The 27,364-nt window shown below is 43.3% G+C and overlaps 1 protein-coding gene and 1 non-coding gene across 6 annotated transcripts in view; both read left to right on the top strand.

Annotated features, from left to right (window-relative positions):
• Ep400 (E1A binding protein p400) overlaps positions 1-27,364 on the top strand; it is a 107,107-nt gene that overhangs the window by 76,739 nt on the left and 3,004 nt on the right. For 4 of the 5 annotated variants that reach the window (XM_055605729.1, XM_055605727.1, XM_055605728.1 and 1 more), the window contains 22 exons: positions 1,082-1,278; positions 4,706-4,817; positions 5,044-5,187; positions 7,792-7,950; positions 8,147-8,230; positions 8,626-8,760; positions 9,169-9,213; positions 9,300-9,453; positions 9,891-10,132; positions 10,214-10,387; positions 12,883-13,019; positions 13,128-13,184; positions 16,058-16,136; positions 16,249-16,533; positions 17,992-18,037; positions 18,110-18,219; positions 19,256-19,463; positions 19,559-19,794; positions 21,424-21,645; positions 23,588-23,783; positions 24,148-24,272; positions 24,804-24,950. In XM_055605729.1, the coding sequence (XP_055461704.1) occupies positions 1,082-1,278; positions 4,706-4,817; positions 5,044-5,187; positions 7,792-7,950; positions 8,147-8,230; positions 8,626-8,760; positions 9,169-9,213; positions 9,300-9,453; positions 9,891-10,132; positions 10,214-10,387; positions 12,883-13,019; positions 13,128-13,184; positions 16,058-16,136; positions 16,249-16,533; positions 17,992-18,037; positions 18,110-18,219; positions 19,256-19,463; positions 19,559-19,794; positions 21,424-21,645; positions 23,588-23,783; positions 24,148-24,272; positions 24,804-24,950 (3,294 nt within the window). The remainder of the gene's footprint in view (positions 1-1,081; positions 1,279-4,705; positions 4,818-5,043; positions 5,188-7,791; positions 7,951-8,146; positions 8,231-8,625; positions 8,761-9,168; positions 9,214-9,299; positions 9,454-9,890; positions 10,133-10,213; positions 10,388-12,882; positions 13,020-13,127; positions 13,185-16,057; positions 16,137-16,248; positions 16,534-17,991; positions 18,038-18,109; positions 18,220-19,255; positions 19,464-19,558; positions 19,795-21,423; positions 21,646-23,587; positions 23,784-24,147; positions 24,273-24,803; positions 24,951-27,364) is intronic. The other variant, XM_055605726.1, reaches the window with a different exon arrangement.
• On the top strand, positions 708-840 carry LOC129676188 (small nucleolar RNA SNORA49). Its single transcript, XR_008720045.1, has one exon. It is a non-coding gene; the product is annotated as a small nucleolar RNA SNORA49 (small nucleolar RNA).

Below are 27,364 nucleotides of genomic sequence, written 5' to 3'. Positions count from 1 at the left end.
GCTTTTTAGACTAACTTACAAAGAAATGCAAATTGAAAAGTGTTTCTATGTTTTTGTTTACCATATTTGCTAATTTTTAACATTTGGTTAATATGCCGTGCTGGTAGGAACCTCTTTATAGCATAACCCTTCAGAAATGGGTTGCCAAACTCAGAGATAAATAAACACTTCATGTAGTGATTCCCATCCAGGACTTCCACACAGCAGCAATACTGCTTCACTCACCGAGTGATTGGTACAAAGAATTGTTCACTGTAGAAGTGTATGTGATAAGCTATGACCAGTAACACAGTGTATACTCAGCAGAAGGAAATACAGAGTTCTGTGCCTTGTCAGTGAACCACAACTGTCTTCACAACTCCAAATGACAGACCAGAAAATTATCAGAAGTGTCTCAGTACAAGCCTGAGTATATAGTACAAGGGGTCCAGAGTGGGAAAAACAAAAACAGTGTTCTTGACAACGCTTTAGTTGCTCTTTTTATGTTTTAAAGCAAATACAAGGTTCCTACACTGCATACAGCAGATAGAAAAGATCTTGTTTTTTTTTTGTTTTTTTTTTTTTTTTATAATAGTGTAGTTGTTGTTATTTGAAGGGAGAGGGTTAGTCAACTTTAGTTCTATTTTTACATGGAAATAATTACAGAAGAGAAGTACTCACATTCATCACAGTTCATTGTACTAAGTGGTTAGAGAGATCTTTTTTTACTTCCTCAGCCTTACTCCAGGGGCTTCTTGTCTGTAGAGTGCCCTGGCATTGCCTGAGGATAGAGAAGAAAGCACAGCTCCCTCCCTAGCAAGACTTTGCTTTCTTGTGGGGCCTACAGATTGGGCTGACAGCAAGTGCCAGGGCATGATAGGACATGGCATCTTATGTGCATGATGCCTGTATTGTCTAAACATGACACTGAGATGCTATGGATAGAAGTTGCTGCTTGTATGAAGGAGAGCCAGAGTAAGATGTTATAAATGGAACAAATTGGACTGTTAAAAAATAACTTGAATTGACAGCTCATAGAAAGTGTCAAAGGTCTCCCAGTATTCTCAAGAAATGTTAACCAAAGCACTTTGTTTCCTCTCAGGAGCTGATGAGGAGTTTCAACAGAGACAGGCGGATTTTCTGTGCCCTTCTCTCCACCCACAGCCGTGCCACTGGCATAAATCTTGTTGAGGCTGACACTGTGGTGTTTTATGACAATGACTTAAATCCAGTTATGGACGCCAAGGCCCAGGAGTGGTGTGATAGAATTGGGAGGTGCAAGGACATCCACATATACAGGTGATGACAATCCTGGCCAACTCATAGAGGTGCACATAATGAGTTTTGTGGAAGGTATGGGTGCAGGAACTCAGTAACAAACACAGGATAAGAGGTAGAGCCAGATGTACTATGCTGCCATTGAATTTTAAAAAGTTCCTGCATACCTGTGAGAGTTATTTTCCTTTTAGACATGTTTCAAGTACTGCTATTCTGTCTGATCTTCATACTTGACGTTGGCTTGAATTTGTAATATTGTGTGGCTCAGGCCTGCTGTTGTTTTCCTAGTGTTCAGTGCTCGTGTGCTACACCTGTTTTAGAGCACCTGGAGAGCACAGCTTATGTTTGGTTTGTAATATAAAATACAAAGTATCTGTTGAAAGATTTTTACATGTTTCATTATCTTCAGGCATATAAATTGTCACTGGTAGCCATTCATGGGTAATTGGGAAGATAGAAGGGCCCCATGGCTGCTTCTAAATTTCTGGGTGTTGTTTATTATTGTAATACAGTACTAGTTTGTGTGTGGTGTGCTATACCCTTAGCTGTCTCTGAGAGAATGGAGCTGGGCCACTGTTTCCTAAGGAGCACAACAAAAGATAAATGGGCTCCAGATTTTGTGTTGAAGAATATAGTAGATTTGAATTGACAGCTTGAATTGAATATTGTAGACTTGAATTGACAGCTCATAGAAAGTGTCAAAGGTCTCCCAGTATTTTCAAGAAATGTAAACTAAACAGGTAAATGATAAAATGGAAGTAATGCTTTGCAGTTCTTAGGGCAAAGGTCAGATCTGTTTCATAAGTTGAAAAATAAGGTACTCTTATTTAATAGTGGGCATAAAGAGGGCCTAGGAATTTGAATAGTCAATTTCAAGTGTCACAGCACGAAGAAGATCCAGCCCACTGTGAGGTAGCATGATACTCAGGTTGAATATAAATACACCTTTCAGCCTACAAACAGGCAGCATATCAAAGAGACGCTGAGTCTACTAAATGGAAGCTGCCATATCTATGGGCCACAGGGATTGCCTCAGCACTTCTGAAAGCAGTTCGAGAAGACTTACTGAAAAAGTGCTATGCCCTTTATCTTGTCATCATCACACTAAGTCATCTGCCCTATAGTGTAACATTGTTAATTGCAGCAAGAATAGGGAGTATCCATTAGGATGCAGCCATACTCCTATCTACTGAGCAGACAAAAGGAAAGCATATTCATAGGCAGCTTCCTCATGCTGCTTAGCAAAGGGAGCAACTGTGTGTTAGCATATGCCATGGCAGACAGGATTGTGCCTCATGCTGCATGCATGAAAGACCAGTCGGTACACCCAGGCTAATAGCATTTTCTAATAGCCTTTGTGTTGGCTGCCTAGGGGAAGGGGTTAGAAAAGCAAACAATGATGAAAATACGTATTGCAACAATTCCTTCCCATCTGCCTCTTTATAAAGAACATCCAAAGACAAGCCAAAGTTTGATGCCACCAAAGCCTAACTTGGGAAACATTGCAGAGTTTATTGGGCTTATAGAGCATGAATGGTTTCTTGCAGGAATGTAGGCAGCTTCAAAGCAGCAGCCTAGAATGGATGGTTACTTCTGCATCACTGCATAGATGGACTCTCTTCTTCTCACCTTCCCTGGGCCTTTGTACTCTAGCCCATTCATACGCAGTTAGCGCAGAATTGCATACAAAGATGAGGAACCTCCTTTCCCAGCTCATTTTACTGAGAGGATATCAATACTCCTGATGGTCTTTTGCAAGCAGGCACAGGTGATCTGATGAAGATTGCTGCAATTTTGCCTGAAGGACAACATTGTACAACAATATATCTGTTAAAAATTTGCCCACAGGGCCCATGTGATAGCTCAGCTGATTAAGCATTTGCCTTTAATTTATCTGAGTTTAATCTCCAGGACCTACATTGAAGGAGATTTATCACTATAACTTTCCATCCATCTTTTCCTTCCTTCCTTCCTTCCTTGAACTCACAGTGATTCATCTGCCTTTTCTCCCAGTGTCCTGGGATTACAGGCATGCACCACATGCAGTTTTTTTGTTGTTTGTGTGTTTTTATTAAGAAAAAAAAAAGTGTTACTCATACTGGACATGGTGACATATGCTTAAATCCCAGCATTCAGGAGGCTTAGACAGGAAAGTCATGAGTTTGAAGTTAGTCTGCGCTATAAAACCCAACCGCACCCACTTTTATGAATGTGCCGCTATCAAGTGAATGTAAGGTGGTACATTACATGCAGACTGTTGCTGTCCTTATAATCTAAAGGTGGACAGAAATGCAACCTATTTTAGTGTTATGTCATGAATTAGAACCTGGCTGCTTTTTTATATTCCTAAAGCTCATCCTATTATGACAAGACAGCAGTGCTCCTTGATTGGTCACTTGTTTCCATGTTTCTACTTAGAACTTTTTTCTTCCAGAAAATTTTCATTTGTTGTTTTTATCCCTGTGAGAAATATTGTTAAAATGGTTTAACTTGGGCTGGAGAGATGGCTCAGAGGTTAAGAGCACTGACTGCTCCTCCAAACGTCCTGAGTTCAATTCCCAGCAACCACATGGCGACTCAAAACCATCTATAATGAGATATGGTGCCTCTTCTGGCATACAGGTGTACATGCAGGTACAACATTGTATACATAATAAATAAATAAATATTTAAAAAATGGTTTAACTTACTCTTTCTTGACTTTTAGCACTCAGCATCCGAATAACAAATAATCAGGGCTGGAGAGATGTCTGCTCTTCCAGAGGACCCAAGTTCAATTCTTAACACTCACATAGCAGCTCCCAACTGTCTGTAAGTCTAGTCTCAGGAAATCTAGTTCCACCTGCTGTCCTTCATGGGCACCAAGCATGCAAATGGTACACAGACATACATGTAGCCAAAACACCCATATACATATAATTTTTAAAAAATATTTTAAAGCAAAACTGTGAATGTTGTAGAAAAATAATAGACAATGGATGATGGGGCGTGTTAGGGGTACTACCCTGAGACTTCCTCTGGGCATAGCAGTTTGCTGGGAACATGCAAACTGTTCATATGTAATTAAGAATTGGATCTCTTTTGAAAGTCTCTAACTAGGAAGTCAGGGAAGCTGTCAGGTCTACCTGTTGTGCTCCGAAAGTGTCAGAAAGGACACCCAGTCCAGGGCTGGGTGAGAATGTCTATGTAGGGGGGAAATATAGAATTTAGGGGTAGAAACGGTAGCAGCCAGAGGGATGTACTACAGACTCCAGAGCTCACAAGAGTCAAGGTTGGAGAGGGGTTGACAGAGAGTGGTGTGGTGGACATTGATCAGCACAGGAGGTAGGTGCTGCTTCTTTGGCTACCATTTGGACACTTGTGTCTGGTATTGGCTTGTGTTTCTAGGTGACATAACTTATTTCATCTATATATTATTACTTTTTTTCTCTCTCTTTTTCTTTTGTAGGCTTGTCAGTGGCAATTCTATTGAAGAGAAATTGTTAAAAAATGGAACTAAAGATTTGATCCGGGAAGTAGCTGCTCAAGGAAATGACTACTCGATGGCATTCTTAACTCAGGTACTTTTAATATGTTAAGAATACTCAGCGATTAGATATGGTAATACAGGCCTGTACTTCAGCACTCAGGAGGATAATACATTTGATATCAACCTGGCCTTTTTTTAAAATATGGATTCATTAATGAGGGATAATTCTTGTGTGTGTTTTATGCTGCCCAAGGCTCAGGTCAGATACAGGATTGTGTCTGTTTCTGGAAATTATTGTGCTTATTATTTGTGTTCAGCGAACTATACAGGAGCTGTTTGAAGTTTACTCACCCATGGATGATGCTGGCTTTCCTGTGAAGGCTGAAGAATTTGTGGTGCTTTCTCAGGAACCATCTGTCAGTGAAACCATTGCACCCAAAATTGCAAGACCTTTCATAGAGGTGAGAGGACATTTGGTCAACCATAATACTTTCTTGACAATGAGTGTTCTGTTTGAGTCTTGACTGTTTGTGCTTTCTGTGTATGGCTATATGGGTTCACGCACCTGGCTTCTGAGTACTCAGTCCTTGCTCTGCATTGATTCTCCCATTTGTTGATCCTGCAGTCCTCCTGCCTTTTCTCCTCCTCTGCCCCAACTGTAAAGAAGTATCAAGGGTGTAGAGGAGAAGATGCTAGCCATTGTCCTCTTCCCATTAGGACTTTCTGAGACATATTTGATTTTTAGTATTGTCTCAAAGAAACCACCCATGTTATGTGCCCCTAGATGAGCACTAGAAACGCTGCTCATCTCTGTCGGATGTACTGTTCCTGTAAATTATACTGCTGACTTTGAGACTTAGATGAAGCCCCAGAATGTCTCTTTAACACTTCTTATGTTGGTTCCTTGTAATATTTTGGATACACATGAGGGATACTATTGTTTCAGTGTAGGCACTGGAAGGTTTGGAGTTGCACACATGGGTCCTGTATGGTGGCTCTCTTTATAGTTACATAACAGATACTTCTCAGGGCTACTTACCTGGCTTGACCCCAAGGCTAGGTCTTATTTGCCCCTTGATTGCTGAATATCTCTTCTCTACTGCAGCCTCAAGTAAAGGGAAGGGGTTCCTTCCTCTCCAGACTCTGCTCTCCATGCCCTCTTTGAGTGTCCTCTCCATGGTAACTGCCACACTTCTGATTCTGCTGTGTGACTAGGGTGGTGATTCTGAAACTAAACTATTCAGAAAGTCCCTCTCTTCCTCCTTCCTTCAGCCATTCCCTTCCAAAAGAGACTGCTCTTATTACAATTGCCCATCTTCAGCTGGATGTGAATGGAATTCTGTGCTTTGGGTCTGTTCTTTGTTTCATGTAGCTCTACTATATCTGTCACCATACTGCATAATGATATTCATGAATTCACCACACTGTTCATCAGACCTGTGCATGGATAACTGTTGTGAAGTGTGCTTTTGTAGTGTCTGATGTTAGCATGTACATGTCTTCCTACTGAATGTAGGTCTTGAAGTGGTGTCTCTGGCCAGCATACCCTGCATAAATGACTTGTGAATATAGCTAAGTGGTATGCCATCTGTGTGCTGCAGCTGCTGTGCACATGGTCTCATGAGATAGATTTATTTTCCATGTTGCTATGAATCTGAATACCTTTTTCATGAGTTTGTTGGTCATTTGACTGTCTTCTCCCTTGCCTCAGTGCTGGGGATGAAACCCTAGGCTTTGTGTAAGCCTCTACTACCGAGCCTCATCCTTGCTTTTATGTGTATGTTGTGTAGGTAGATCAGAAGACAGCTTGCAAGAATCAGTTCCCTCCTTCAACCATGTGGGTTCTAGGGACTGAACTCAGGTCATTAGTCTTGGCAGCATTATCCTTTATCTGCTGAACCATCTTAATGTCTTCTGGTGAAGGTTGTTTTGTTTTTTCTTTTCTCTTTTCTTCTACTGTCTTTTTGGGTTCTTTTTATTTATGGAGTCAGGTCACCCATGCCATTGTTCTTTATATAACTAAACAGAGATTTCTAGACCTGTCGTCATCATCAGGGTTTTTTGTATCCAACCTTAAAGATCCTTCAGGTCTCCATGGAGCCCTCTTCCATTGTCTTCTGGAAATGATTTTTGTGGGTCTTGTGCAGTGTGATAATATTTTAAGCTGCAGGTTTTGCCAAATACTCTGGTTGCATGAAGTTTTGTTGATGTTTGGTTTTTTTTTTTTTTTCCTTTGTTTTCTCTGTGGCTATATTGTCTCATATGTAAGCACTTCTTTTTACATCCCCATCCAGACATTATCAGATGTGTGTTCCTGATAATGTGTGGCAGCTTTTTTTTTTTTTTTAGATTTGTTTATTTATGTATATAAGTGCTCTATTTGTACAGATGCCTACATGACAGAAGAGGGCATTAGTGCCCGTTATATATTGTGAACCACCATGTGGGTGCTGGGCATTGAACTCAGGACCTCTGGAACAGCAGTCCGTGCTTAACTGCTGAGCCATCTCTCCAGCCCCCAGTGGCAGCTTTTTAATGTACATGCCACATATTCTAATAAAGTTAGCTGTCCTGTATGTTCAGGGCTCTCTTCTACAGTTTTCTTTGGACTTCCTTTTGGCCAGACTTAGCTTTTGTATTTGGACTGAGAACAGATCTCTGTTTTGCTCTCTCTGTGTCGGCAGCTGTAGTTAATGCTTATGTACTAGGTGTGAGATGAAACCACGTGGCCATTTCTTGTTCATAGAGTCTGTAATTTTTGGTAGCCTCATTTTTCCCACATTTTTTGCCATGTTACTATCCTTAAACCAGGTCAGTGTTTTCTTCTTCCATGGAATATTCTTATCTAGCTTGATATTAGTTTTATAAGGTCTATAAGTTCTTAGATCCATCCACATCGCTCATCACTGGAATGCCTATCATCCAGCATGTGTATGAGAATTTTAAAAGAAGGGAACTACTTCTGGAGGCTTGTTGGTTGCTTACAGTACAGATAACTACTTTAACATTATAAACTCCTTCATTTGACAAGTCCACCCTCAAGTCTCAGTGCAGACTCCCTGTAGGCCCTCAAGAGCATTGAGTATCTGGAGGAAGATGCGCAGAGATCCACAGAGGAAGCTGTGCCTGGATCCAGCACTGTAGTTGTGTCCTCAGACTCAGATGGCTCTAGATATGAGGAGGAACCATCACAGCTGGAGGAGCTGGCTGACTTTATGGAACAGGTTTGGGGATTTTTTTTTCTTCTTTAAAGCTAGGAATTTGAACATTTGAACCCTTTTGTAAAATATGTTTTATTTGCTTTGACTAAGAACAGTTACTTTTAAAATTAAATGTTGGTGAAAGGATTTTATGAGGAATTGTATTGATCTTTATTAAGTTGCTACTAACCCAGTTCAAAAAAATGTATTTTTGAAATAGCTTACACCAATTGAAAAATATGCATTGAATTACTTGGAATTGTTCCATACGACCATTGAACAAGAAAAAGAGAGAAGCAGTGAGGTAAGAGAATAAAGTTTTGGTCAGTGTAACATACTAAAAGCAAAAATTTTTAAGTGCTGAATATGATTTGAAGTGACTGTGTCTTCATGAAATTAAAGGGACATCCAAATCCTAGCAGTGCAAGTCTTGCTGAGACTGAGATCTGGAAGTCCTATACTGGCTTGCTTTTCATCTTAATGTAATTGCACTTGTTTTGAAGTAGCTTGGACTGCTAGCGGGTTACATGTTTAGGGGCAGAGCATGTGTAGCAGTAAGAACTGAGACATTCCTTTGGGGAGATAGGGCTCCACCGTGTGCACAGTGGCTAGGGGAGTTGACCGCTAGGAAGAGATCAGAAATAAGCTGTGTGCTCTGATCTCTATAAAGTTCTATGGTGTGTGTTTGTTTTCTGGCAGGATTTGGTGATGGCATCAGTGAGGGATTGGGAATCCCGCAATGCTAGAGCTCTGCAGGAAAGAAAGGCCCAACTGCAGCTTGAGCAGGAGGAGGCTGAGCTTCTCACCTATACCCGAGAGGATGCCTATAGCATGGTAAACTAGCCCCACTCCTGAGGACAGCACTCAGCTCCTTTCCTCACCTGACTGCTTTTCTGAAAGCACTTTTTTGATTACTGAAAATTTTTGGTTTTCAAGACAGGGTTTCTCTTTGTACCCTGGCTGCCCTGAAACTGGCTCTGTATACCAGGACGGCCTCAAACTCTCACAGAGATCCATCCACCTATCTCTGTCTCCTGAGTGCTGGTATCAAAAGTGTGTGCCACCACTGCTGGAGATAATTGACACTTTAAGGTCTTAACTGATAGACTGACTTAATGGATGGTATTTATGGGATTTTAATAAAACACAGTTTTAAATCCACAGTCATGCTTGAATATTGATCAAAGTTATGTGATGTGGCATATAGCATGAAGCAAAGCCTTTATTGTTTGTGTTCCATAGGAGTATGTGTATGAAGATGCTGATGGACAGACAGAAGTCATGCCGGTATGTAATCCCTCTCCCTGAATGCCTAAGCAAGGGCCAACCTTTTCATAGTTTGGCAGCTTATGGAACCTGCTTTCTCTATGCAGCTCTGGACACCACCCACTCCTCCTCAGGATGACAATGACATCTACATTGACTCGGTTATGTGTCTCATGTATGAGACCACGCCCATCCCAGAAGCCAAGCTGCCTCCTGTTTATGTGAGGAAGGAGCGCAAGCGGCACAAAACAGATCCTTCAGGTGTGCACCCCACTGTCTTCCGCTCCCAGGAATTGCTGTGCTGGTGGGAGGCCAAGTGGCTCTTCCTCTGCTGGAATACTTGTCCCTTATACCATTTTCCTGGGTCCTCCTGTTTCAGGGGAGGAGCCTTGATAGTTACATTTATTAGTACTAGAAAACCACTGGAAGGCTGGGTGCTGTGGCATACACCTGCATTCGCAGCACTTGGCATGCTGAGGCAGAATGATCTTAGAGTTCATGGTCCAGTTTGTACTAAGTAGTGAGACTGTTTTGAAAACCCAGAAACAGATAATGGTAAGAAAGTGGTTTTGCCTTCAGCCATTCTTTCCATAGTTCCTTAGTCTACATGTCTCTTTGGTGCCTTCTTCCCCTTTTTTAATCCCACTGGTGAGGAAATCTCTCTGTGTCCTATATTGCTGAACTCTGCCTCTGTTCAGCTGCAGGCCGGAAGAAGAAACAGCGGCATGGTGAGGCAGTTGTCCCACCACGATCCTTATTTGACCGGGCAACACCTGGCATGCTGAAAATAAGACGTGAAGGCAAGGAGCAGAAGAAGAACCTGCTGCTGAAGCAGCAGACACCCTTCGCCAAGCCTCTGCCTACCTATGTCAAGTCCTCAGGGGAACCTGCCCAGGACAGTCCCGACTGGCTCATTGGCGAGGACTGGGCCTTACTACAGGTGAGTGGCTGTGTTATTGTTGGGTTGAGCATATGCATTTGAAGTGTGTTGACCTGTGTGCTCTAAAACCTTATCCTCCAGGCTGTAAAGCAGTTACTTGAGCTGCCCTTGAACCTCACAATTGTGTCACCTGCCCATACTCCTAATTGGGACCTTGTCAGTGATGTTGTCAACTCCTGCAGCCGAATCTACCGTTCTTCCAAGCAGTGCCGGAATCGTTATGAGAATGTCATCATTCCCAGAGAGGAAGGGAAGGTGAGCTTGGACTGCTTGGTCTCTTTGGGAAGAATTGGCCTCTTCAGTGGCCAGGTCTTGCTGTGCATTGCTGGTCAGTGTAGCTGTCCCTATAGACTGTGGTGAAGTCAGCCTTGATCAATGAGGCTCACATGTACACAGTACCTGGCACACAATATGGACATTCATGGAGTATCGGTCACTTTGCCCTTGAGTCATGGTTGGTGTTAGCAATATATGAAACAGATGTCAGCATCTGTTGCTTCAGTTTGGAAAAACTGTGCTATTCAATCCTTTGACATAGTTTGTTTTTGTGTAAGGGAAGAACTCTTCTTTGACTTGGTAACCAGCTCACTTCAAGAAGAGTCTGTTCATAATTTCTGTGCTGCTTTCAAGCACAGTCAGTGGTTTGACAAAGCACAGTCTCTTTCTGGGTTAACTTGGAGCATTGCAAGTGGTTATGTACTGATAATATGGCCAAACCATTGTGTCTTTGATTTAAGAAGCCAGCTATGGTTTGCATCCTGGACAAAATGAGTCGGTGCTGCTGCTCAGGAATATGCAGGCCTCTACTTGGCTTTCCCTCTACCTGCTCTAAGTTTGTCTGTTTCCATTTCTCCATTTGGCTTTCTTTACACAGCTCCCTCTTTTTTTTTTTTTTTTTTTTTTGCCACTTGTTGCTAGTTTTTCTGCATAGTGTCCACAGGCCATGTCACACCAGCATTTGCAAATATTTCAGCCCTTTGCCAAGGCAGGTGTGCAGAGAACACTGCTTTTCTGACCACCTCAGTCTGTCTGTTAGCTTAGGAGCAACAGCGATGTTGTCAAGACAGGCATCTAGTCCTTGTTTTGGTAAAATTTGTCAAAACAACGTTGGTGTTAAGAGCCATGTGTGCCCTAGGGTGAGGTTGCCACACTCACCTCACTTCTGTGGCCACGCTCTGAACCATCTCTCGTCATCTCTGAAACACTCGTCTCAGAACAAAGCATCTCTTTGCTTTTTAATAAAAAGCAAGCCTTCCTCATGACACCATTTGTGGAACCTCCACTGTAAAACGTCCTGAAACCTCACACCCACTCTTTTATGTTCTGGAAGCATTTGTAATAATAGCAGCCATTACCTTAATATTGAAAAAAATAAAGCTAAAATATTTTCTTCTCTTATAGCTGATTTGTGAAGCTAATCCAAAGAAAAAGGCACAAAATATTTATAAGGTACGAGGAGGTGTTCTGAATGAGATGGAAAGCTTTCTGTAAGTGCCTGTGCAAAGGAGCACAGTGAGATTCAGGCTGAGTCTGGACTGTAGAATCAGAAATATAGCACTTAGGGTTTTCTCAAGTGCCTTTTATTCCTATGCATAGAGGCTTTGCTTCCTCACATGAAGGAACCACATAGTGACTCACTGAGACCCACAGGGACATCCAGAGCCTCCCTGTTGTTCATACCCAGTTGAGGCCTGTAATATGGTGGCTAGATGCCAGTAAGCAAAGCATACTTAGAGCCCTGGAGCTATTGGTCGTAGCTAGAATCAATCAGGGCTTTGTCTCTGAACACATGGCCTTCCTGCTTTTGGCCTTGTCTTGCCTTCACTCTGGTTGGTGGGTTTGATGCACTGGCTCTTACTTTCCCTTCTCCCTGCTTCCCTTTGTTTAGTGTTGTTGTTGTTGTTGCTTTTAAATACAAGAATGCTTATAATAGGGGACAATGTTCAAGAAGTAGATCCATGTATCCGTGCATATTTGTTTTTTACTTCTGACTTTCATTCTGTCTGAACTTCAGGCATTCCTCCAGCAACAGACGTGTACATGTGTGTATTTGCCAGAGTATATCACAACTATACTGGATATACATCATTGACTTCAATAGTGGGGTTAGTCAAGGTTTAGAGATACTGAGAAGCAGAGAGAGTCCTGGGCTAGGTGGGGTTGTGAGCTCTTGTCTCTGACCTCTGACCTTTCACAGACTATCTCTGGACTTTCTGTATCTGAGGGGGAGTGCATAAGTGTCTTGGTAGCAAGTAAACTTTTGAATGTCTTTTTGTTTACCTGCATTTATTTATAAGTAGAAGAAATCACTAGGTACGAATGATGTTACAGGCCCAAGAGAATGCAGTCTTGGACACCCCTGTCGCCCTCACTGTCAACTGTGGGTAGAATATGTCTATTTGGGATCACCACTACTCTTTAGTATTTTTGGGGATTAGACTCAGCTGTGTCACCTGCCGATCGTGAGCCTGAGTATTTTGTGCAACCTTTTCCTCCTCAGTGAAGGGAGATGCTCAACTGAGCAAAGATTCCTAAGGATTGGGGAATATTGCCAGCTACCAGCAAATGATGGCCACTCAGTGTTGCTACTGTGGTGTTATGTTATCCCAGAAGGAAAGGAAGGGACTGGGACTTGGGTGTATCCGTTGGAGCTTAGCCACAGGCTTCTGATTCAGCAAATGCTGTTTCCAGAGTAGTTGTGTGTCTGCTGATGGTATAAACTTGATGAGCTCCTATCAATTTTGTTTCAGAGTAAGAGCAACCGTCCACTCCGCACAAGCCAGATTTATGCTCAGGATGAGAACGCCACGCACACACAGTTGTACACAAGCCACTTTGACCTGATGAAAATGACAGCTGGCAAGAGAAGCCCCCCAATCAAGCCTCTGTATGTTTCCTGGGCTCTCACTGGGGTACTGTGATTGCATCAGCTTAAAAGGCTGGTGATTAAGATTTGCTCTTGATTGTTAACTGTTCTCTTATTTCTTTGTTGTAGGCTTGGCATGAATCCCTTTCAGAAGAATCCCAAACACGCCTCTGTGCTGGCAGAAAGGTACTTCTATGGATTTGATACATTTTTCTTCTTTGAAGTGCATTTGTGTAGTCACTAAGAATACTGAATTATAGTATCAAGAAGCATGATCTAAGGCTTTAGCCATGATGGTATAGACCCTGACTGAGGTTAAGAAACCTTGAGCCTTGAGATCTTTTGCTCTTCAGCAGAGTGTGTCTGGATAGCCTCTGCCAGACACATTGAGAGTTGTGTTGCATTTATAAGGAATCTTCATCCCCTCTTGCTTTGTGGCAGGGGCTTTGTTCTCGGGTATAGTGAATATGTTCCAAGGCTAAGAGACAGATTGCAAGGAAGTAGCTTCCCCAGGCTCCTCTGCCTTGCAGATACAACTTTTGTTGGTTATACCATAAAAGAATATTCAGTTTAGAGATAACATTAGAGATGAATGTACTTAGGCATTCAGTAAAGGAAAAAGAAATTAGTTGTTGGGTGGATAGTGAAAGCACTCTCTTTGAAGCTGAACTCTGGGCTGGATACTGGCAGTGTTTTTGTATGTTCTCTGGGATGAACTATTAGGAAGGAGATATGATTAGGTGAAACAGCCACCTCTGACTTCATCACTGTAACATGTGCATACTGGTCACTTTCTGTCCACCCCCTGCTTTTCTGTTAAATGCTGTATGTCTGCTTGTCACATAGCTGTGAGACTAGTCCTTGCCAAAGAGTCAACTCATGGCACGTTGGCTGAGAGCTTCCTTTAGCAGTGTCCTGTGTGACCTGGGCTTTTCACCTCTCAGTGTTCCAACTCCTCGGGCTGTACCACCACGTGGAAACTTTAAGCCCAGCCCTGAAGTGCTTTTCAATAGGGATTACCTTCAGAGGTGGCTTCTATTATTCATTTGTTATCTGTACTTCTGTAGCAGTGCTTATTGGGTGGGTGAAATGATGAGTTAATTCAGCCATTTCATTAATAGGTTAAGGGCTAGCATGGCAAACAGTGCTTAATGAAGGGTACTGGCATGCCTTCCATAGTTGTGTGTAACATGAAAGAGGGAGGAGAGGATCTTCACAGATATCTGTGTTCTGAGTATAACACAGGACATAAAGGAGGATACTTGGGGTTTGGGGAGAGTAGTGTCAGGTGCTAGGATAAGGGGGTATTTAATCACATCCCTGGGAAGGTGGGGTGTGAGCTAGGCCTGAAGGGGAGGCTGAAGACAAGAGACTCAGGCCACCAGAGCAGTATAGGCAAAGTATAGGCAAAAAAAACAGGGCCCTCACGTAGCTAGATGTGGGAAATGATGAGGTCACTGTGGCCTGTCATGTAATTTAGCTGGGTGGAAACCTTAGAGCATCTGGGGTGCTAATAGCAGGGTTGTGTTTAGTCAGGTAGGAGGTGGGGGGTGTTTGTCTAGAGTTGTGGGATGGCTGTGGACAAGCTCTAGGTTCTTGGGTAGAGGACATGTGAAGGTGTGTCTGGGTCAGACCCACAGAGTTCCTGAAACTCATGTATGCTGGGGAGGGGGGAAGATTGTATTTGTTTTCTTTTTGAGACAAGGCTTTATTGAAGGCTGGCCTTGAACTTACAGTAACCCTCCTGCCTCAGCCTCCAGAATGGTGGAAATCCTGTACAGGTATGAGCCACCATGCTCTGTATACTGGCTTTTTTTTGTTTTGTTTTTGGTTTTTTAAGTACAAACCTTACGCTTGTTAAGCATTGCATGACTTCTTTTTGGCATATATACATCTCCATCATTACTCTTCTTATACATTAAGTCAAGTCACTTTTTGTTGTTGTTTTGGGGGATGTTTGTTTTTGTCATTTGGGTTTTTTGTTTGTTTTTGTTTTTGGATTTTGGTTGTTTGAGATAGGGTTTTTCTGTATAGCCCTGGCTGTCCTGGCACTCGATATGTAGACCATGCTGGTCTCAAACTTAGAGCTCCACCTGTCTCTGCCTCCTGGGTGCTAGGATTAAAGGTGTGCACCACCACTGCTTGGCTGTTTGTTTCTTAACAGAAGCCTGAAATATCAGTTTGGTAGCTGGGCCTATGACAGTGTTTAATAGATGAGTAGTGAGTACTATATATATAGTAGTATATACCCTGAACCAAAACACAGCTCATAGCAGAGCTGAAATGAATTGAGACAAAGGATGTTTTCATTAAACTATTCAGGACAATATGAGTTTAAAACTAACGAATTGTGGGTCTGGAGATAGGGCTCAGTGGTTAAGAGTTTGGTTCCTAGCACCTGTTAATCCAACTCCAGGGAATCCAGTGCCAGCTGTCTTCTGGCCTCCATGGATACCTGTATTCACATGCATAAACTCAAACACATACATATGTTTTTAAAAATTAAATCTATTTTTTAAAAAAACAAACCAGAAAACCCTTATGAATTGTTTCTAGAATTTTCTAAGCAATATTTTAAGAATGATTTATTATGTATACAGTATTCTGCCTGCATGTATGCCTGCTTGCCAGAAGAGGGCACCAGATCTTATTATAGATGGTTAGGAACTACCATGTGGTTGTTGGGAATTGAACTCAGGACCTTTGGAAGAGCAGTCAGTGCTCTTAACCTTTGAGGCATCTCTCCAGCCCCTCCAAGCAATATTTTTGACTATGGCTGATATATGTAACTGAAGCTATAGATAAAAGGATTTTTTTAAAAAAATCATTTATTTATTTATTTATTCATTCATTTATTATGTATACAATATCTTCAAGTATGCCTTCACATCAGAAGAGGGCACCAGATCTCATTACAGATGGTTGTGAGCCACTATATGGTTTCTGGGAATTGAACTCAGGACCTCTGGAAGAGCAGTCAGTGCTCTTAACCTCTGAGCCACCTGTCCAAACCAATAAAAGGATTTTTTTTTTTTAAACTTTGGCTTTTTACCTTTAAGTGGAATCAACTATGACAAGCCACTGCCTCCCATTCAAGTTGCATCTCTCCGTGCAGAGCGAATTGCAAAAGAGAAAAAGGTATGGTGCCCTGGACCCTGTGTCATTTCAGAAACATGCTGTTGTATTATGCTGTCACCCTGGGCTGGGTCCAGTTTCTTTAGCAGCTTCTCTTTCTACCTGACCCTTCTAGGCTTTGGCTGATCAGCAGAAGGCACAGCAGCCACCAGTGACACAGCCACCCCCTCAGCAGCCACAGCAGCAGCAGCAGCAGCAGCCACAGCAGCAGCAACAGCCCCCACCACCTCCACAGCAGCCACCACCACCACTGCCCCAGCCACAGGCAACAGGCAGCCAGCCACCAGCAGGCCAGCCTACTGTCCAGCCCCAAGTCCAGGTCCAGTCTCAGCCACAGTCTGTGCCGGCACAGTCAAAAGGGCAGCCCACGATGACAACTGTCGGCAGTGCTGCTGTGCTGGTGAGAGCCTCTAAACCCACAGTCTATGGACCTCCCTCTGTGAGAACTCAGGGTGTAAGAAAGCCTGCATTTTCACTTGCCTGAGTCATCCTCAAAGGCTCATAGACTAGTCTCACTGGGTTGGGAGGGTAAAGCCATTCTTTGGTACAAGGATCAGGGCTAAGGAGAACCTGAGTCCTAAAGTTGGGTGTAGTTGCATATGATTGTAATCCAAGCTCGAGAGGGATTGAAACAGGGAGATCTTGAGTGTGAGTCCGGCCTGGGCTGGAAAACAAGACTGTAACTCAAACAAAAAAGAAGCTGGATTCTGTAAAAGAAGACAGATGGGCTTGTTCCCTTCAATCACTGAAAGTGGAGAGAACAGTTCACCTTCATTGTCAGTGTGCATGTACAGCCACCACCTAAAGATGTTCTATTTGTACCCACCTACATTCTCAAGCACAAATATCCAAAGGAAATTCAGAGTTTTGGCTCTGGAGGACAGAGTTGTCAACGTACATGTTTATGTTCATTTTTCCGTTGTGTTTGTCACACAGACATTGAAAACGTGCAGAGTCACATTTAAAGAGAACAGGCACTGTGCTAAATGGGATGACACTTCAGGCTGTCAGCTAGGCATGAGGAAATATTTGTGTGCTGTGTGCAAATGCACATGAGTGCTATTACATGTGAAATCCAAAGGTTTGGGTGGTCTCAGGAGCCATCCACTTGGTTTTATGAGATGGGCTTCACCTGAGCTTTAGCAGATTTGGCTAAGTAAGCTGGCCAGTGGACTCCAGGGATCCTCCTATCTACACTTCAAAGATGAGTACAGGGATTATAGGCACACACCACTACTTGCAGGTTTTTACATGGATGCTAGGAGTTAAACTCAGATTCTCATAATTGCAAAGCAAGCGCTTTATCAACCAAGACATCTGAGATCTTGAATCATTACATTGAGCTGTGTTGGGTTTTTGTATGTGCGTGGGCAACATTCTTTCTTCACTCAGATAACACATTTACTAAACACTGTGTGGCGTGGGGACTTTCACAGAAAGGTGGATGGGCAATAATCTCCTGCCCATTGAAGTTTGCCTTCGTATGTGGATTAGAGTAATAATCATAGAAGAAAATGGACAGTGATTAGTTGGTAGGAAGATTTCTAAATAAATAGCATCTGAAAGTTGAGGCCTGAGTGACAGGAAAACATTTGTGAGCAGAATGGAAGCAGCTGGTACAAAGTCTTGCATGGGGCCAGTGTAAGGAGCAGGGGACATTTAGGCTGAAGGTAATGCATATGGTAAGGGGAAGGGGAAACCAAGCTGGAGACAGCCCAGGTGGTAAGAAGCAGGCTAGAGTCTGAAGGCAGCCAAGGGAGTATGTTCTGGAATTTGCATTGGCTGATAATAATTGATTTTGTATTTTCTGCAGCAGAAAGCCTGGCCTGAAGTTAACCTAAGTTTCTGTTTTCAATAGGCAGGAACCATTAAGACATCAGTTACTGGAACAAGCATCCCAACAGGTGAGGTGGGTGCAGAGGGCTTGAAAATGGAGCTCAGTCTTTCTCTTGCCTCACCAACATCCTCCTCTCTAGGCACTGTGAGTGGAAATGTGATTGTGAACACAATAGCTGGTGTTCCTGCTGCTACCTTTCAGTCCATTAACAAGCGCCTGGCATCACCTGTGGCTCCTGGAGCTTTGACTGTGAGTCCCATGTTCGGAGAATATACCATGACTTGTGTTTTGGGAAGATTATTTGCTTTTTGAATGTTGCATAGATGAGAAAAGTAACTGGTTTAGTTTGAATTTCATAAAATATGCACCTGGTTGGGGTTAGGAAACTACTCTTTTGTATTGCTAGAAAAGGATGAATTTCCCCATACCACTAGTTTTCAGAAAGGAGAGAGATGGTGTATGAAGAAACAGCAGCCAGTGCCCTTAACCTAGGTGCTCCTTATCTGTGCCTCACTGTACCAGTAGAAAGCAGAGGTGAAGTGATTATCCTGGTAGAGTACTGTGCTGGAGGGGGTCTCAGAGCCGTATGAGGGGAGCAAGCAACCTGGTTTCCAAAGGTGAAGGGAACTGGGCAGGAGAGAGCCATCACAGGCATCAAGATAGAGGTTGGCGGTAGGAAGATCTCCCTAGGTGGAAAGGAAGTGCCCTCTGTGGCATAGCACAGAGCATGTGATCAGAGGGTTTTCCTATGTCAGCCACCTGCTTTTCTTTTCATTGCTCACAGTCAAAACACAGCATTAGAACAGCTATTCTGTTACACAGGCTGACATCTGTATAAGAAGATGCATTCCAAAGCTCTAATGCTATAGCCTCAGCATGGAATCCCTTTGGGAGATGGGGTTTCTCTGATAACCTACAGAGGTAGACACAAAAATGGATAGAGTTGGGAGGGGTACAAAACCATATAGATACAAATGCTTGTGTATAATCTGTGGGTTTGCTAAATATGACAAAGGAAGCCAGGAGGGAAGGGACTGGCCTCATCAGGTGGTGTCAGAACAGTTGGGGAGCCATACACTAAACAGTGATTCTTGACACACAATTCACACTTTTTTTTGTTTATTTTTGTGCCTCTGCCTCCCAAGTGTTGGGATTAAAGGCATGCATCTGGATTCCCAGCTGAATTCACACTTTGTAACAAGTCGCTGAAACTATGGACTTCTAAAGGGAAACATCTTGCCTTGGTTTGGGCAGCTGTGATAACATTCCTACATTACCTTTCTAGACATCTGGAGGTTCTGCTTCTGCTCAAGTGGTCCACACACAACAACGAGCAGTTGGTTCCCCAGCGACTGCCACCACTGACCTGGTGTCCATGACAACAACTCAGGGTGTTCGAGCAGTCACTTCCGTGACAGCCTCTGCTGTGGTCACTACCAACCTGACTCCAGTGCAGACTCCAACCCGGTCTTTAGTAACCCAGGTGTCCCAAGGTAAAGGGTCTTAGTGTTTTCCTGAGCCAGTATCTACTATTAGAGCTTCAGGAGAACTGAGGACAAGAAGGTCTGATAAGCCATCCTCTTTATAGCCACAGGGGTTCAGCTCCCTGGAAAAACCATTACCCCTGCTGCCCACTTCCAGCTTCTAAGGCAGCAGCAGCAGCAGCAACAGCAGCAGCAGCAGCAACAGCAACAGCAGCAGCAGCAACAACAGCAGCAGCAGCAGCAGCAGCAGCAGCAGCAGACCTCACAGGTTCAAGTTCCACAGCTTCAGGGCCAGTCCCAGTCTCCTGCACAGATCAAAGCTGTGGGCAAGCTGGCACCGGTGAGCATATCTTTCATCATAACATTACAGGCATGCCTAGCCTTTATGCAATTCAGAACCTATTTTGCAAAAATCTAGCATTGTGTTTAGGTGGAGAGCCTGTTTTTTTTTGTTTGTTTGTTTGTTTGTTTGTTTGTTTTTTTTTTGTATTTAACACAACTTTGCACCCAGTTAAGTATGAGTCATCTATCTGAGAAGCATTGGGAAACCTTAGTTTCCTGCTGGCAGGTGCATCTCCAAGCTCAAATCATAGGCAGTGTATTGCCACAGCTCATTTTCCAGAGGACTAAAAGGACTTTGTGCACCATGCTTGGAGGATGGTACAAAGGTGCTCCTCTTCAGAAGCAGCTAGGTCACAGCTTGCTTCTCTTTGTTACTTGTTTGAACATTGATGTTCCAAGTTTTGCCAGTCTGTTATCTTGCCATCTTTTGTGCTACTGTGTTTACTTTAGAAGGAAATGCTATGTCCTTGCCACAAATGAGAATCATTAGTTTGCAACATCATAAGGAACCAGGAAAACAGACACAATGTGAACAAGAACTTGTTTGGTGATTCCTATTGACTGCTGGGCCTGATCTTGTTAGCTGCTGGTCAGAAGCTGGACTCACTAGAGCTGAGCTGAGCTGAGCTGCGGCCACCTCTCTGAGGCTGGGGAAGGATCCAGAGATGTATCAGTTATCCTGTCTTCTTCGATAGCATCTCCTGATTGTGTTGATGACCACCTTAACCTTGTTCCTTTTGAGAAGTGATCGGGCACCTCAGATGGGAGCTTCACAGCTATGTGTGGCTTCTACAAGCATGTCTGCAGTTATGTTTCAGGGCTCCATAGGCCCCCAAGGCTGTGGCTGTTGAACTAGACAGCCCTGTCTAGCCTTTTTCCTCCAGTAAACCAGAGTGATTGTTCTTAACTACTCTAAAGCCAACAGAGGCAGACTGCCTGATAGCTCTGACTGGCACTGAGACTGTTCCTCTCAGCATTTCTCACCCATTGTAGTTGCCAGGAGTCCTGCTCACCCTCTTATTCCTTTATCCTTCACCCACATTCTCCAAATCTAGTTTCAAAGCCACTGTCATTTCTTATCCAGAGAGATGTTATGGACAACTCATAATTTGGGGATTTGGAGGAAGTAATTTTTTTAATGTGTTTTGAACTAGTGTTTTAATAGCTTTGGTTCTGTTGTTTTTAAGTCAGGTGGTATCATGTAGCTGTTGTTGGCCTTGAACTCTTGGTCCTTCTTCTTCTACTTCTGTTGTGTTAGAATTGCAAGCTTGAGCCACCATGCCCAGTTCATTATCTTGTTATCTCAGTGTTTGTACTTTTTGAAAGGCATAGATAGAGTGTGTTGCCCAGTTATTACTATTGATAGAGTTTAGTTACAAAGTCATTATTGTTTTTTTTAGACTGACTGTGAGAGTTAAGAACCTAGAAAGTTTACTTTGAACTTAGTGATTTGTCAGAGTTGCTGTCCCCAGTTTCCTCACTGAAGTGCTGATTTTCATTTAGTGCCCATTTACCTGTGGGGATGATTTACATTCTGTATATCACCTAATGTACCTAAATCCTTAGTAGAGATGGAGGGTGGCTTATGGTTAGCTCATGTACAGAACATGCCTTATTTGGGTTTCAGGAACATATCATCAAGATGCAGAAACAGAAGATGCAGCTGCCACCACAGCCCCCAACACCACAGGCCCAGCCAGGACCTCCACAGCAGCCGGCGCAAGTGCAAGTGCAGCCCCCACAGCCCCAACAGCAGCAGCAGAGTCCTCAGCTCACCACAGTCACAGCCCCACGGCCTGGAGCTTTGCTCACAGGCACCACAGTTGCCAACCTCCAGGTGGCCCGGCTTGTAAGTTCCCATTTATAATATTTGTTGTCTAAAGTGCCATCTCTGTATTTCCCTAAACCTTTTTTGTTTTTAAATTGTTGGTGGTTTGGGGGTGGGGGAGCATGTGCCACTGCATGTTTATCTAGGTTGAACAACTTTGTAGAGTTGGTATTCTTCCATCTTTACATGAGTACAGAGACTAAACTCGGATTGCTGGGCTTGCACAGCACACACCTTTACCTGCTGAAGATTTGGTCCTTAGAGAGGATGAGGTACTAGGCTAGTGAGAAGTGGTGCTTACAGAACCACCAAAGTGTCACTGGACCTGATAGAAACTGAGTGGTTGGGGACAGCAGAAAGTGAACAGTGAAGGTTAGGCACAGCACACTGGCTGTCCTGTTGGTTGCAGTGGAAGGGTAAGGGAAACTTCAGTATGGCTAGATAGAGCACAGGACCTCAGTGCATATATGTTGCAAGCACACAGGTTCCATGGCCAGCTCACTACTGACCACTTGGCAGCATGGAGAGCCTGAGGGCTTAAAGAAAGGAACATAGCAAGATAGTGGTATCTGGGGAGATGTGCAAGCTCTGGTCACAACAGCCAATGATGGGTGACCCTTGGAGTGCTTGCCCAACCAGTGCTGCTGCACCAGTCTCCAGGTGTTTTGTATTTGAGCTATCTTTTACAGGTGAAAGAACTGTGTCACACAGGCTGGCTAATTACATGCTAATACTCTGTACCTGGCAATTATAGCTTGAGCTAGGACCAGGATCCCAGGTACTTGGGCTCTGCTCTTCTGTGTATGTCTTTGTGAGAGGTCCCCTTCACCAAAGAGGGAGTCTAAGGACAACTTATTTCAAAAATAAGCCTGTTGTGCCTGTGTTTATAAAACTGCAAGTCAGGGGAGTGGTAACAGCTAGTAGGTAGGCACTTAATAAGCTGTTTCAGAGAGAATTTTATTAATTAGGCCACAAACTTTACATCGTCATTAATATAGCAATGCTCTTGTCTTCTACAGAAATAGTGGGATTGTTCCCCTAGAGACATTCAAAAGGTGGATTAGCAACTGGAGTAGTTACTTTCCTTGTTGTTGTGAATGATAAAATACATGGTAATATGTCAGGGAGGTTGTGGCAGTGTGAAAAAGAGGAGACAGGTAACATTGCCTCTGCAGTCAGAAAGCAAAGAGACAAACAATCGCTGATGCTCATCAGGCCTTGCTGCTCCTTCTACCTATTATGGGTCTGAGCTCCCAGTCCATGTTCAGGGTTGGTCTTCCCCTCTCTGCTCTGTAACCTCCTTACAGTCTTTCCCAGAGGGTTTTTTCCTGGACAGTTCTAAATCCAGTCAGATTGACAATGAAGCTTAGCCTTACATCAAGGACTTTGAAAGACACTGTTGGGAAAGGGGCTACAAAGTACAAGTGACTCGTTCTACTGCAGCTTTGCACAGATGGAAGAGGTGCCTGGAAGACCAAATGTCAATTTCACTTTCCTGTCTATGGGCACTTTTGTTTGTTTGGATAATCTCTGTATATACAAAACTTACTTTCATTGTTCTTTCATAAAATGTAATTTAAGCAGAAAAATGTGGAACATTTGTGGGATCAGGTAGAGCCTTGCATATGTTTTCAGATAGGTGGTTATGGTAGTGATTGTGGAGAGAAGGGAGTGGAAGCCAGAGGATGGAGACTGGTGAGAGAGGAGTGTTAGGAATCTTACGAACTTCAGAACGTAGCAGCAGGCTGACAACCCAAAGGTCTTGTGCAGATTCTGTACCCATGCTAGTGTCAAGTAAAGGCCTCATGATTCTAGATTTCATACTGCCCCTTTTCCACTTCGTTCATCTGTGTAAATTCTCTTGACCTCTGGTCAAAAAAAAAAATGTTAAAAAACAATTGGAAAGAAAAAGACACACAATGTCTGAATTTCTCTGGATTCTCCTGTTATTTCTACTGTTTAGACCCGAGTCCCTACTTCTCAGCTGCAGGCACAAGGGCAGATGCAAACACAGACGCCCCAGCCTGCTCAGGTGGCCTTGGCAAAGCCTCCAGTGGTATCTGTCCCAGCAGCTGTGGTCTCCTCGCCGGGGGTCACGACCCTGCCTATGAACGTTGCAGGGATCAGCGTGGCAATTGGACAGCCACAAAAAACAGCAGGTACCTTCCTGCAGCCTCCTCTTGCTGCATGCCTTTCCCAGGTGGCCATGTGTTACACAGGGAGGCTTTTCTGGTGGAGATGGTCACTACCTTGCTCTGTTCTAACACCTGTTTCACATGTGTTGTCCTAGGGCTTAGTATGAATTCTCTTACATTTCCAAGTCCTGAGTTTTGGCCCTCGGTTTTAACCATTAACATTCTGACATTTTCCATATGTTTCACCATTTATTAAATAGAAACACAATGTGTATCTAGAGCCTGCTTAATTTGCCTTAGGACAATTCTAGAGTTTATTCTTTTCTGAACAGATCCTGGATGAGTAGGGAGCCTTTGCAAGGACCTAACTGACTTGGTTTTCTTGTAGGGCAGACTGTCGTGGCCCAGCCCGTACATGTCCAACAACTGCTGAAACTCAAACAGCAGGCTGTCCAGCAGCAGAAGGCCATCCAGCCACAAGTTGCCCAGGGCCAGGCTGCTGTCCAGCAAAAGGTATAGGTTCTTTGCATGAAGTTTCACTTCAGTGCATCTTTGGGCTGGAGAGGAGGTGTCCAGAGTAATAAACAGGCTGTGTTGGGCCACAGGCCTCACAAGGGTGTGGGCTTCAGGATGAAGGTGCTAATGTGGGCATTGTCTCTTGTTTTCCTTTCTTATTGAGATGAATGTCTATGTAATTGATGATGGTAGGATGGGTGGGCTCAAGCTGGATGCTAGGTATAGATTTATCAGACTAGAAGGGACGAGAAAAGCCTAGGAAAGCATGAATGGCTCATCGTGTGGAGTTCACTGGAATGGTGAGTTCAGGCCAGGAGATGCTGCCTCTTGTACATAGTGAGTTACTCATCCCTATGGCAGAAAGGTAGAGCAATGCCAGGTTCTTGGGATGGTCCTGACCATATTGTCTAAAAGGTGCTGTGAGGGGGTCAAATGGTAAAGGCCCCAGAAGGCCCTTGGCAGGTGCTGAGAGTTTAAGTAGGGAACCTGGTCTTCACCTGGCTCTGATCCTCTGCTGTCTTTACTCAGCTAACCACCCAGCAGATCACTACTCAGGGCCCACAGCAGAAGGTCGCCTATGCAGCCCAGCCAGCTCTTAAAACCCAGTTTCTGACCACACCCATCTCCCAGGCCCAGAAACTGGCTGGGACTCAGCAGGTGCAAACTCAGATCCAGGTAAGTATACTGTGTGCAATTCAGTGCAGATGGCAGGGCCTGGGGAGAAGTAATGAAAATTCTTGAGTCCTGTAGACTGAGGATGAGTACAGATACCCAGCCACGGTGTGGCTACACCGTGTGACTTTTTCTGTAGGGTCTTTTCTGGGCAGCAGGCATGAAGCCTTTCAGAACATAAAGGAGTCCCACAGTGTGTGTGTGTTCCCTGAGCAGTGCTGGCCACTAGGGTTTGTGCAGGTCCACCTGGGTTCCAGAGAGGCTAACCCTTTAATGCTTCCCTTCCAGATTTGGCTTCTGAGTTCCTTGTCTGAAGGGTAGTAATAGGAAAATGTTGTTATTTTATTAGCTTGTGTTTTGGATAACTGATGAGATTCCATCTTTTCCTGGCTTACTGACTTTCAAGGCTCCTCTGAGGTGCCGGTAACATTGTCTTCCCACTTAACAGTATCTTTAGATAAACTACTGGAATATCCAGTCTCTTTCTGGCTAGAATCTTGCTTCTCAAGTCGAGCCTGGAGGCTGGAGAGATGGCTTAGCAATTAAGCTCTTACAGAGGACCCAAGTTCGGCTCCAAGCACCCCACATTGGTGGCTCATAATTGCCTGTAACTCCAGCTTCAGGGGATATCAGTGCTTTCTTTTTTACTTCCACAGTACCTGTACTCAACATGCACATACCCACAATTTAAAAAAAAAAAAAAAAAAAAATCTACTGCAGAGGTATGGCTTCTTGATTTGCTCTCACTCCGGTGTTTAATCCAAAAAAGGGCTTTGATGTAAATACCTGTTATTTTCGAGGCTGCTTATTTTAAAAGCCTTCCTACCTCCACTCCATCCTAAGTCTGTGGTTTTGGTGTGTTCCATCAAACCCTGTCCAGTGTTTATGCCTGTGCCACTTGGCACAGTCTCTGGGATTCAGTTTTCTATTAGGCATATTTTGCTGTTCTGTCTTTCAGGACTGTCTTGACTGTTTTTTGGCTCTTTGCACTTTCATTTTGATTTTGGAGTCAATTGTCTATAACCATAATCCAGCCACTATTAGAATTGCATGGGTTCTGGAGTCAAGAGTTATCCTGGTTTTTAAATTCACCAGAATACTTCTGTTACGTATGTCTAAAGGGTCTTATAAATTCTATTAGATGTATTTACTGAGGGTTCAACTTTGTGTGTAAGTATGCTGAGCCAGTGTTCTACTTCTGAGCCACATTTCCGTTTCTTTAAAACTTTTCAATTTAGAAACACAGTTTTGCTAAGTTGCTAGACAGATTTGAACTCCTTTTATAGCTCAGGTAGAACTTGAACTTGAGTTTCCTGCATAGCCTCCCAAGTAGCTAAGATTTCAGGCCTATGCCATCTTACCATGTGGATTCTTAAAAATTTTATGTATGGGTGTTTTGACTGCGTCTATTGTCTGTGCATCATGTGTGTGCCCAGTGCCTGTGGAGACCTGAAAATGGCGTCAGATCTCCTGGAACAGGAGTTTGCAGACAGTTTTAAGCTACCATGTGGGTTTGTGTGGGAATCAAAGGTCCTCTGAATAAGTTCTCAACTACTAAGCCATTTCTCCACTCCTCTTCTAGTGTTTTGTAAATAGTCTATTTTTTTTTCTTTTGTGAAATACATATATTTAGACCTTATTAGGTAAACACTAATTTTAACATGCTGTTCCACAGTAATTTAAATTGAAAATACAAATATGGGGCAGGTGTAGTGGCACATGCATTTAATTCCAGCACTTGGGAGGCACATGGGTCTCTGAATTCAAGGTTGCTCTAATCTATACAGTTTGTTCCAGGACAGCCAGGGCCACATAGAGACCCTGTCTCCAAAAGCCAAAAAAAGAAAAGGAAATACAGATATGCTGTAATTTCTTATTCAATCTTGTTCTCTTATCTGAAACCAAGCCTCTGTGGTACTTTTATACTTCTATATTACTTTTATATTTTAATGCGTAATACTCATACAGTATATTTTAGTCATGGGTATTCTCTTTCACACACAGGAGAAAAAGAAAACCAAGACAAAAAGTACCAAAACAAAAAGCATACTAAAAAAATGGAATGCATTTGGTTAAATATTCCTGTGCATGGAGTGTGATCGATATATACCCAGTGACACTGCATTGAAGAAAACTGATTTTTTTTTTCCTAGCAATGTATCAGTTGCAAATAGCTTCTTGCTTAAGGGATAGGATTTTGTGTCTACTTCCCCTGTGTTTTAATTTCTGTCTGCTGACTTTAGCTGTTAGGTTTTTGTTTGTTTGTTTTAAGTATTTAATTTGTATGAGTGTTTGCACATACTTTTGAATTCCAGACTCATTAACCTTGCTGCCAAGGCTTTAGGGTCTCCTATGTACATGCTTGAGGTCATAGAAACCTGACTAAAAAACAGTCAGCTTGTTTGGAGAGGTCTTCA

This window comes from Psammomys obesus, unplaced genomic scaffold, assembly GCF_907164565.1.
Source record: "Psammomys obesus unplaced genomic scaffold, mPsaObe1.curated_primary_1811, whole genome shotgun sequence".
Lineage (NCBI taxonomy): Eukaryota > Metazoa > Chordata > Mammalia > Rodentia > Muridae > Psammomys > Psammomys obesus.
The sequence above is the reverse complement of the archived record's forward strand: the minus strand, read 5'-3'. Positions and strand labels throughout refer to the sequence as shown.